The 12086-nt window shown below is 36.3% G+C and overlaps 1 protein-coding gene across 1 annotated transcript in view; it reads left to right on the forward strand.

Annotated features, from left to right (window-relative positions):
* The first annotated feature begins 11649 nt into the window (after positions 1–11649).
* The window catches only part of Fkbp39 (FK506-binding protein 39kD), a 73430-nt gene continuing 72993 nt past the window's right edge, over positions 11650–12086 (forward strand). Inside the window, exon 1 of the mRNA XM_081734188.1 lies at positions 11650–11810. Within this exon, the coding sequence (XP_081590314.1) occupies positions 11801–11810 (10 nt within the window). The 5' untranslated portion in view covers positions 11650–11800. The remainder of the gene's footprint in view (positions 11811–12086) is intronic.

Here is a 12086-nt window from a genome sequence, read left to right on the forward strand (position 1 = left end):
ATCGATTAGTGTCAGGCAGGCAAAGTAGCGATATCTATTAGTGTTGCTGTTTTCTATTAGGAATAAGCGTTTATCTTTTATAAATATTATTTAGTATTACTTAAAATTGATTATTAAATACTAAAGTTTAACGTTTAGGAAGTAATGGACATTTAAATAAATTTGAAGAAAAATCAATAAAATCAAATTATAAAAATATAAGTCAATAATTCCCAGTATAAATCAATTATCTAAAAGAACAAAGATGGCTCAGGTATTCAACACCGTTAAAAACTAACGATCAAGCATATTTTTTGTAATATTCAGGACCGTTAAAAACTAAACAATCAAGCATATTTTTGTAAAGTTTATGACAGAAGCAAATACAATACATGGTTTTCCTGTGTAATTATATCAAGTAAACACTGTTCAACGACCAATACTGCTGGAAAGGGGTATTGGAGGCATTTATGATGATTTAACATTGACAAGAGTAAAATTACGACATATGGTTAGCTCTGTTCCCTGGATGGCAGGTTTAGAATTTGACGTCCCCTTCAGCACCAGAGCTACATAAGACGTGGACCTAGAGCTTAATGCGCAATCCAAACGATATGAGCTCTGACCGAGAATCAAACTCGGGTCTTCAAAACCGTATGCGCTAACCATATAGCCGCTATAGAGTTTCTGAAAATGGTTACAATCCGAAAGGTAGCAGTGGCATGAATAAATGCACTCCTGCCAAATTTTGGAGATGCAAGCTCGGCCAAGACACTCCTCCATATATATATATATATTTGACAATTTGTCCCAGGATAGCATGTCTTGTATTCCTTCTTAAATATAGACATATTCCTATTGGCCCACCTTGTACTCTGGATTTTGACACACATGGCCAATGGTTAATATTTGGGCTAAGGTTACATCATTATTACTTTCTTTTTTACCCTCTATGTAAATTGTAGGATCTAGACAGCTCGACCTTCCACAAATTTACAAGTTGCTTTCTCTCAAATGTTTGAAATGGGATTAAACCATCAAATAATTATCAATGTTGTTGGTGTATAACACTCGTAATGGATTTTCGGTAGAGTGTATCGGTTATGGTCCTTTACTCTTAGTTAAAAAAATTCAAATTTCGGATGTTTTTGACGTTTCTTATACTCTTTAATGTCTTATTACTTTATATGGTTATACGGGTGTGTACAAGGGTTAATTTCCTTTCATAGCACATGGGTACATCCATGCACCTCCTTTTAAATTTTGGAAGGAGTACATAGGACAACCCCTTAAATTTGAAAAAGCAATAATTAGTAAATGTTCTCTAGAACCCTAATGTTCCTTTTCATGGGTATAAAATTGGCAAGGATTTCAAATTTGGAAATTTTTAATCTAATATATCTCCTTTGATGTGGCTTATATTGCATTATGTTATTACATTGATGTGTACAGGAGTCCATTTCCTTTCAGAAGACATGTGCACATTAATTCTCCAATCTTAAATTTTGGGAGCGGTACCTAAAACCACCCCTAAAATTTGAGAATTATCAAAAAGCAATAATTGGTAAATCTAGAATCATAATATACTGTATACCACTGCAAGTTTGACTGGTCCACCTCGTTCTCTTTCATGGGTGTAAAATTACCAAAAAACAAAACTAAATTCGGAGATTTTGGGTCTAATTTAACCCCTTTGATGAGGCTTTATTACATTATATGATTATACGAATGACTACAGGGTTCAATTTCCTTTCAGAAGATATGGGCACGTTAATGAAGACCTGGAAATTTTTTAACAGGAGTACCTAGGATCATCCCTTAAATTTAGAAATTGTTAAAAATAAAATTTGGTAAATGCTATCTAGGCCAAAAATATATATCACTTTCCGCTTGGGTGATTCATCTCGTTTCCGCTTATGCTAGAATTTCAAATTTTGGAGGTATTTAGACCTCTCCATTGATAGGGTCTTATTATATTAGGTGTCAATATAGGAGTCCATTCCTTTTTATATAAGACATGGGTACGTTGATATCCACTAAATTTTTGGGAATGCTACATATTACCACTCTTTAAATTTGGGAATTGTCAAAACATTAGGTAAATGTTCTTTAGGATTCGCTTTGGATGATCCTGCTTATTCCTTTTGTGGGTAAAAAAAAATGTCAAATAATAGTTTTGTCACGGTCAGTTATTGGGGTAATTTGTTCTTTGATGAGCATTTAACATATTATATAATGATATGGTTTAATACAGGTGTCCATTCTCTTTCCATAGGACACGCTTCATTTTTAAAATTTGGGAGATGTACAAAGGAGCACTCCTTAACCTCTACAGTCCCGATTTTTTTTGAAACGATGAAAAAAATTGTTTTCTAATTATTCGTGCGTTCTGGGATAGAATAAACAGAAAAGTGTGTTACTTGTGAAAATTTTGCGTTCGGATGGATTTTAATGTTTAGTGCTCATTTGAGTACTTTGGATTTCAATTTAAGCTTAGTAATAAGAAGTATAATTTAATGTAATTTAATTTGAATTGCGTTAAACGAAGTCTAATTTCTTATTCTAATTATAGCTAATACAATGGAAGCGTCTAGTGGTCGTGAATAGGACCTTTCAGATTTAATTGATTAATTGATTTATTGCCCTGTATACGAGCTTGTCTATAAGCCAGATGTACCTGGACAGGTCCAGGAACCTTGATATTTTTTGCCACACCTTTACGAGGGTTGAAATGGACTCTGGAAAGCTTATTATCCTCTTTTCCTGTTTGAAACATGATCCTACAAGCTTCTTTAATCGATAAATAACTTTTAATTATGATATAATAAAATTAAAATGAGTCTCAGACAAGGATGACGATTCCTCTGTAAATTTGGGGGGCATTCAGACGCAGAAGGTATATATATGAGGATTTTAAGACAAATTGTATTCAAATTACGCCAAATATTGTATATTCATACATACAATAGGGGACCCACATGAGCTTTGGGGGGTCCCGGCCCCCCAGGATCGGCGTCTTTGCTCTCAGTGAATTAGATTCTGCTATGAGTCTTGAAATATGATTTTTCGTAACTATTCGAACACTCTTATTTGGCTTGTATTATTAACAGATTCGCTTCCTTTTTGGAAGCTCTGCTTATGTATTCTATCGTTTTTCATTAAATTTGTTTTTCTTGTAATAAATTACTCGAACACTTTGAGTCTTTTGCCGTCTCCTTTCCTATGGAAAGTCGAATAGAAAATATATTAAAATTGTCCCGAAAATATTAAAAAGCGTAATGTAAAAATGTGATCTTGCCTATCACAGCATCCCTAGCTCCCACAAGCTTCTTTAATCGTAATTACTCGAACATTATGTGTGAATGTATTAAAGAGCTCAATGAACAATTTTTTAATTGTGAACAGGAATAAAATGTCCCCTATATGAGAAAACAGATTCCAGGATCCTCTCAGGGAAGGAAAGAAAGGAGGGAATGAATATTTATTTATTTTTCATTTTTGCTTTGATACGAACTTCGTTTTCCAGAAACATTGATCCCACATCCTTCTTCTACGCCCGGGTTCACACAAGTGCCAGGTTTGGGACCAACTCTTTATGACTGCTTAGTGATATGTGCGCAGTTGAGCACAGGGAAAGCTTTTTTGCTCCGACCCTATAACCTGATGCCAAGGTATTCTGCTTCAACCATGGAGATGCTCACCAACGCACTTTTCCCCTCCCTCCTTTCCCCATGACAAGCTACATCCGTCGCTGAACGCTCTGAGTGGCCTCATTGTCTGGGGGACAACTGGAAGGAGATGGAAGGATTGAATTCGTGGGCCCTTTGTCTCTCCGAATGTCGATGACCTGCATGGATGGATGGCATATTCCTCCCTCTCACCACCTACATCTTGGGGACCAATTAGCACTTACTAGAACAATATGTGACCACTACATCCCTCGTTGAATGGTTTTACTTGGCTCCTGTGCTATTGCCCTTGTCTATTGAGACATAAATGATTGATTCCTTGTTACGCTAGTAATACAAGATTTATTGCTATGGCAATTTATTTAAATGCTTCCCTCAAAATTTACTAGCAAAATTAACTAATTTTCTTCTTATTGTTCTCCAAAAGTTTTGCGTTTTGCGACATAACATTAACCCATTTAGCATAGATACAATTCAAGAAAGCCATCAAAGGAAATTGATGAACAAATACAATTCTTTCACGATTTAATCCTAAATAAGCCTACCGGATATATGACATAAAAACGTCACTGAAAAAATCACAAACCAATCTGTGCTAGCTGGCCACTAAAAAAGCACGAATACTATCTAACCGAGTCAATGCAGGGCCAAACTGATGATCCCCGCAACAATTCAAGAGTGCTTCTGAATTGAGCAGACTTACCATTGTCGGTGGGTGCTGGGGCGGATCCAGGGGGGGGGGTGATCGGGCGGATCCAGGGGGTGATCCAGAAGAGGAAAATTTCATATTTGATATATATATAAATAAAACTCATCCCAAAGTTTGGAGCCCTTAAAAGTAGCAGTATGACAACCCAGCGCTCCCCCAGAAGTCGGTCCTGGATCCGCCCCTGGGTGTGTGTGTGTGTAATCTAGGGTAGTAAAAATTATTGGCGTCAGCAGCATTTAAACTTTGAGGGACAGACTACAGGGGAGACTGAGGTGTATGGAATACCCTCCAAGAAAGTAGAGTTGTTCCCGAAAAGAATAATCTCTGTACGTTACATTTTAAAACATTTTTGAGTTAAAAAGCAAACAGAAACTTAAAAATTCTTCCGCCTTACGCAGGGTCGTTTTGACGTATGATTAACATCATTTAAAGGCCTCACTACCGCAGGAAACATATGTTAGTCGGACTCTTTAGTATGGCGCTAATCACGCTTCAGAACGACTCTGCATAAGGCCCTTTGTGTTTTATTTTTACTTTTGATAGACTTTCTTTTTTGGGTGGGGGAAATGTTGTATTCTAAAAAAACAGACACACATATTTTGCAGTTTGTTTGTTTATCCAAACAATTAAATTCAAATGTAAATTAGGCTCAACATGTATAGTTAAAAAATAGTTGAAAATTATAATTTTTAAAAGCTAAACTAATCTCGCTTTGCTACTCGCTATGTAAAGAAAAAGAGTTTGTTATTTTACAGTTTACTCCACTTTCATCTTCATAGGGCTAAAAACTGCTTTCCTTTTTTCACAATTGGAAACCAAATTTTGTGCTACTTTTTCATATCTACTTTGTCTAACATTGTTTTGTGAATGTAGCAAACTGTTAGATGGCTGAACCTCTTTTGGGTCATGGTGGAAAGATTACAAGGTGGTTGCGTGTGCATGTCGCCTGAAGCGCTGTCGTGGCTGTGACGTCATGTGGGTCGCAAGGGATAACGGGGAAAGTCGCGGCTGGCAGTCACAAGTGGAAATTCTTTGTTACTTTATTCTGTTAAGTGATATCGAGAATGCCTAACTGCAGCGTACGGTTGTAGTAATTACTACAGAAAAAGTAAAGGAACTAATATAAAATACTTTAGGTTTCCTCAAGAACAGGGAGAATATCTCCAGAAGTTGAGTTTGGCTTCCAGGCGACAGGTCAAAATAAACCTAATATATGGTAAATTTTACATGAAAATAATAAATAAATGCAATGTTAAATGAAATTTCATAAACACGATTTCATTATGTAGTTTCTGTTTAGTATTAATAGCATGTAATAGTAGTATCAGTGGCTTGTGTTGATTCTGCGTACAAAAATCCAATAGTACGATTTAAAAAGACGAACTTCGAGGTAAGACCCGGATTCGAAATCATGAGGGAGGGGGAGCGGCAGAGGTGATCATTTCTATAATCACTTCCATATTTCCATTGAGACAAAATTTTTCCTACAGAGGCAGGCATGTAACTCGAGAAGGAAGGCACGATGTTCTTGGGGGACATTACCTCCCTCGAGTTACGCACATGGAGAGCATTGAACGCGTTAAAGTAGTTCAGATCCTATTTCATTCTGGAGGTATGCATTCCCTGTAGCCTCAGTGCTGAAACGGGACCTTGCACTTCAAATTAACTAACGAATGGGAGGTTCGTAATAACGATTAACGGTTACAAAGATATATATATATATATATATAACAATGTATTAGATCAAGAGAATAAAGTATCCAACTATCATGTTAGGGCGACATTGTCGGGCCATTTTTACAGTAAGATTTTGAAATTTTTGTTCATTTTAATCATAACTTTGGATAATTATATATACATATTTAGGGGTTCCCTCCAGAATTACAAAGTTAAGAATGACTTGTAGTCATGATTACAAAGTTAAGAATGACTGGTGTAGTCTTTCTACCATGCTTTTGCTATTGTAAATATCTTCCTTTGAATTCACTTAGCTTAATCATTGATTACATTACGTTTATATAATTACTGTTTACTAAAATTTTCACTTAGTTGAAGATCACTACAAATACGAAAGAAGTTTGCGTGTGAGATACCAGCGAGCAAGCGATTGTTGAAAGTTCATCTGCCTCTCGTTGGCCACGTCTGCTACCAAGATGACGTCATGCGCCAGAGCGACAAGAATGTAGCGCTGCATTGCATCCACCTTCTAGTCTTTCCACCATGTTTTGGGCACTGGCGCAAATCCCGGGGGGATCGAGGGGGACATGTCCCCCCCAATCTTGGACCTGGGGGGGACTGTCCCCCCAATAATCTGATTTAAAAAGTGCTTTTTCGGATAAGTGTCATGATTTGTGTCCGACTGCCCGAAAGGAATGTAACATGAAATTGATTTCTCTTGGCTTTTCCATTTTTTTTAAAAAAGAATCGTATTCTGTAGTATTTCAAACTGAACTTTGTGCTGTAGTGAGTTTAGTAGTCTCATCAATATGTATTAATTCCACTTCCGCTATTTGGGCACAAATTGTAATAAATCCCAGAGGAGGATATGCCCCTCTCCTCATGCTGGAAAGTTGTCTCAGCTGTAGGTACGGGCACGAATTCCGGGGAAAAGGGGAGACATGTCCCCCCCAACATTGGAACTGGAGGCTCTCCCAATAGTGCTTGAAAAGTGCTTTTTGCAGATAACTGTGATGAGTTGTGTCCGACTGCCACATAGGAAAGTGAGATGAAATTTGTTTCTCTTAGCTTTTCCATTTTTAATGAAAATGAAGGCGTGCGACTGTGCGTGACGTAACCTGATATGAAATCTTATCTCCTCCTCTCCCCTAGGCCCTAGCACACGAAGAGTATATAGAATATCCAATGTCAATAGAACCCATCTTTTCAGTAAATGCGCATTTAATCTATTTGTAGTATCAGCCTAGGCATCTACTCATGCTTCGTAAGCTAACTAACTCTATAGCCTATGGAACCCGGAGGTTCAATGCTGCGTTCACAAAAGCTCTCTACTGACTTCTATTCTTGGCCAACTGGATCCAGTTTCTACTTTGTATTCCTATCTCTGCGAGATCCATCTTAATATTGTCTTCTCATCTGCGCCTAAGTCTTCTTAATAGTCGTTTTCCGATTGGTCTTACCCCTAACACTTTGAAAGCGTTCCTACTTTCTTCCATCCTGGCTACATGTCCTGCCCACCTAAGCCTCCTAGACTTGATGACCTTAACAATGTTTGGTAAGCCGTATAATTTACGTAGTTCGTCGTTATGAAGTTTCCACCATTCTCCATTCCCGTTCCTCTTGGTCCGAATATTTATCTCGGGATCTTGTTCTCAAATACTTTCAGTCTATGCTCTGCACTCAGTAAGCGACCATGCTTCTAAACCATACAGAACAACAGGTATGATTATCGTTTTATACATTTTAAGCTTCAAATCCCTCGACAGAATTCGCGACGACAAGAGGTTTTGAACTGAATAATAACACGAATTCCCTGTTTTTAGTCGACATTTAATTTCTTCGTGAATATGATTTTCGTCTGTTAATATTGATCCTAGATATTTGAAAGTATCCACTTTATCAAAAGTATTATTTAATATTTTAACACATACATAATTTGCCGTATTACGGTCCCGACGCATTTCCATGTATTTAGTTTTCTCTGCATTTACTTCTAAACCCATGTCCATGCAAGCGCATCTAATAAGACCTCTGCATTTCTTTCTAGTTTTCTCCTATCATCCCCTACTAAATTTACATAATCAGCGTACGCATAACCTGGTGAACACCGTTCAGCTCTAGGCCCTGGTTGCTATCTTTGATTTTCCTTATAGCGTATTCCAGGACAAAGTTGAATAATAATGGCGACAACGCATCTTCTTGTTTCAGGCCATTCTTAACGTGAAAGCTCGTGGCCAAAAATTTTCCTGCCCGGACTTTACTTTGGGATTCATTTAAACATGCCTTAATTGATCTAATTAGCTTTTTCGGTATTCCAAATTCTGTAAGAACGTTGTACAATGTTTCTCTCCTAACCGAGTTATAAGCCTTTCTAAAATCAATAAATAGTTGATGTGCCGGACTACTGTATTTCCGCTTGTTTTCGAGTATTTGGCGAATGGTAAATATTTGGTCGATAGTTGATCGATTTCGTCTAAATCCACACTGATAATCTCCAAAAATTTCATCTGCGTATGGGGTCAATCTTGCTAATAGAATGTTTGAAAGGATTTTATAGGATGTTAACAGAAGAGAGATGCTTCGATAATTATTACAGTCAGTTTTGTCGCCTTTCTTGTGGATTGGAACAATGATTGATTCTTCCCACTCTTGTGGCAATTCTTCCTTGTTGTAGATAAGGGGAATGAGTTTGTGTATCTTGTTCCACAATTTTTTGCCTCCAGCTAAAACTAACTCAGCTGGAATTTCGTTTACACCCGAGATTTGTGTTTCTTTAATTTCTTTATAGCGATTTTTACTTCTATTCGATTGGGTTCTGGAATATATGGTTCTGCGGTGTGTATCTTCCTTTCTCCACGCACATTAGTTTTTGGTTGCGTGTTAAGCAAATCGTCAAAGAAATCTTTCTATCTATTTAAAATGCTATCTGTATCAGTGAGAACTGTTCCATCAGCTTTCTTTCATATATAAGAACGAGGTTGATAGCCTTTCTTAAATTCGTTCATCCCTTTATACATGTCCCGAATGTTTTTATTTTTACTATTATCTTCAAGTTCCTAAATTTTAGCTTTCAAAATATCGCGTTTCTTTGTTCTAAAAGTTTTGGAAGTTCCTCGTCTGATGTCTACGAAATTTTGTGTAGTTATTTCATTCGGATTTTGTAGCCAACGTAATTTTGCCTGTTTTCTCTTCTCTGCTAGTTCGAACCATGGTTTGTTCCTACGTATTTCCGCGTGTCCCATTTTTTCTTTTGAGAGAGGATGTTTCGTAAGCAAAGAAAAGAATTCAATTGCTGGAATATTTTTCTCTATAATCTTAAGGTTACATCTGTTAAGTAAAAAGTATGTTATGCGTCAGATTTCTGAAACGATTCCTGTAATGTTATTAAGATTATAATAATTTTGCTCAAAGAGTATTGTTGCGTCATACATAATTGATATTCTTTCTTCATAGTTTTGGGGAAGTCGTCATTTATATTATTATATTACTATAAAACAATTTTAACGTGGATCTTTGTGGATGCCTAATTAGAAACATACCAATTATAAATATGCATGTATTCAAATTTCAGAATGTTTTCACGGCAGTGATTTGTAATACTGATATGTACTACTACTTCATCTACATCACCTAATATACTCTGCAACAGTTGATCAGATTCATCTACCGCAATATGAGTTTCATCTCCCTTATCTAGAATAAGCCTCAAATCTGCCCACCTTCCAATGTTGAAGACAACCAATGGCGTATTTAGGATTTTCTTTCTATGCCCAACATATGGAAGGAAGTGGGCAATTGCCCACCTGAGTTTGAGAATTAAATATATTTTAATTTATGCATGAATTGAAGTTATAATGGCAAGAATTACAGATCGATAAATCCTATGTGATATGATACAAAAATTTAGAAGTGAATCTAACCCTTTATTCTATTCATACAAGAAAAAGAAAGCATCCTCTTGGCCGTCCTAATTTCCCGGGCTAATTATTCCCCCGTTTTGATTTTCTTTAATTCAAACATTTCCTTCTTTTAAAAATAACTAAACGATATAATTGTTCCTTTGTTATAATAACTAAAGTCCTGTCGTGTTGATATCCGCGCATATTGGTGTGGAACACTAGTTTCGCTTATCAACTCCTCTTAGTTTTGGTGTTACTGATGACGGCCAACTTGAATCACAACTGACAACGGTCGATAAAGTATGATAGGCGAAATGAAAGTAGTAACGTCAAGAAAAAGAAACAGAAAAATAGAAAGGATGACAGAAAGAACAATTAAGGACGCAGTTCTTACATAAAATGAAATTTGACAAATACAGTATTATTTCTGAACAAAAAGCATAAGAAAATGGAAAGTCAATGACGTTCTTAGAAATGGTAAGAAGGATTATTGTTGTACGTGCAATGCGTAAAACTAACAAATTATTTCGAGGGGAGAATGAGCCCGATAGTCTCCTAAATACGTCACTGAAGACAATTCTGCTCCCCTGATCCTTCACAGCATTGTTTTTCAACTTCATAAATATTTTGAACATCGCTTATATATATATATATATATATATATATATATATATATATATATATATATATATGGGAACGTCTTACCCGTCCCCCCCAATGTTGAAGACAGATTTGCGCCTTTGGTTTTGGGTCATATTTGTCCTAAGATACTTGAAATATACCCAGGGGAACGAAAATCGTTTTCCAACTATTTGTGTAACACATCTCCAGTGGGATTGATGTCCGTGATAAAAACAAGTGTGTTTTGGTAATAATATGGATTTCAATTCCTCTGGTCATAGTTTCACATTAGTAACACTCCATTTGTAAAGATAAAATACAGCTTTTGTACCTTGTGCAGAAGTACACCACAGATAGGGCCGGATTTTCCAATAGGCCCGGTAGGCCCGGGCCTATGGGCGCAAGCTCCTAGGGGGCGCACGGCTGAGAGAAAAAATATCTAGAAATAAAAATAAATAGCCATAGCTTAACATATTTTTTGAATTGATTTTACAATATCAGGCTAATAAAGCATTCTGATTTTGAAGGTCATTGGAACAAATAATTGTTAGTAAAGTTAAACTATTTGCATCTTGGAGTGGTGTTTAAGCAAATAACATATAGACCTGAAATAATTTTTTAATAAAGGCTTTTAGGAAAGTAACTTTAACCAGACTACGGGGCGGAAAAATTTATTGGGCCTAGGGGCGCCAAAATGTTAAATCCGGCCCTGACCACAGATGGAAAATAATATCTAATACAGTAGTCTTTCGTATGCACTCACATGCTTCGTTCGTTGTAAATCACTTGTAATCCTTCTACACTAGTAACCGTACAGTTGTAAACCTAGATTACAGCTAATTACTTTATTGTAATTTTGTCGCCTGTAGGAATTTGTTACTATTTGGTCACATTATTTGGTGCTTTTGGTGCTATTATTACTATTTGGTCACATTATTTAGTATTATTTTCTTCACTATACTCAATTAAGGGCAATACCTGTTTTGTTTCTTGAAGAGGCAGTGTTCCGTTTTTTCCACTATCAATTGTAATAGATACTATAGTGGAAAAATGTATCGGGTAGTGGCTCCATTGATACGTATGAAGGCAACCAAAAGCATTGAAAAGGGAGCGCATGGTGTGAAACCGTACACGTGTTGACGATCTTATATATTGTATAGACAGCTATCGGTATAGTTCGATAATATTTAAGAAATCTGACGTACTCTGATTTTGAAAATTACAAAATGTTTTGGGGTAAGTCTGTTTTACGGTTGTTCATATGATGTTTTCTATTGTATTTGAAGATTTCGTATGGCGTCTCTGTTACGGGCAATGTTCTTTATTCATGACGAAGTTAAAATTTATATGATTTATTTACATTACCACCTTAACTAAGTAACTTGCTCTTTGTTTGCTTAGTTATGTGAGTGAATTAAGAGAGTTTAAAATTTTATTCATGAAAAATATTAGCATAGAGTAATATACCGGTAGCGATTGTCGGCTGACGACCATGTGGAAGTCATTTAATGT

Source organism: Thermobia domestica, chromosome 12 (assembly GCF_964235325.1).
Source record: "Thermobia domestica chromosome 12, izTheDome1.hap1.1, whole genome shotgun sequence".
Taxonomy (NCBI): domain Eukaryota; kingdom Metazoa; phylum Arthropoda; class Insecta; order Zygentoma; family Lepismatidae; genus Thermobia; species Thermobia domestica.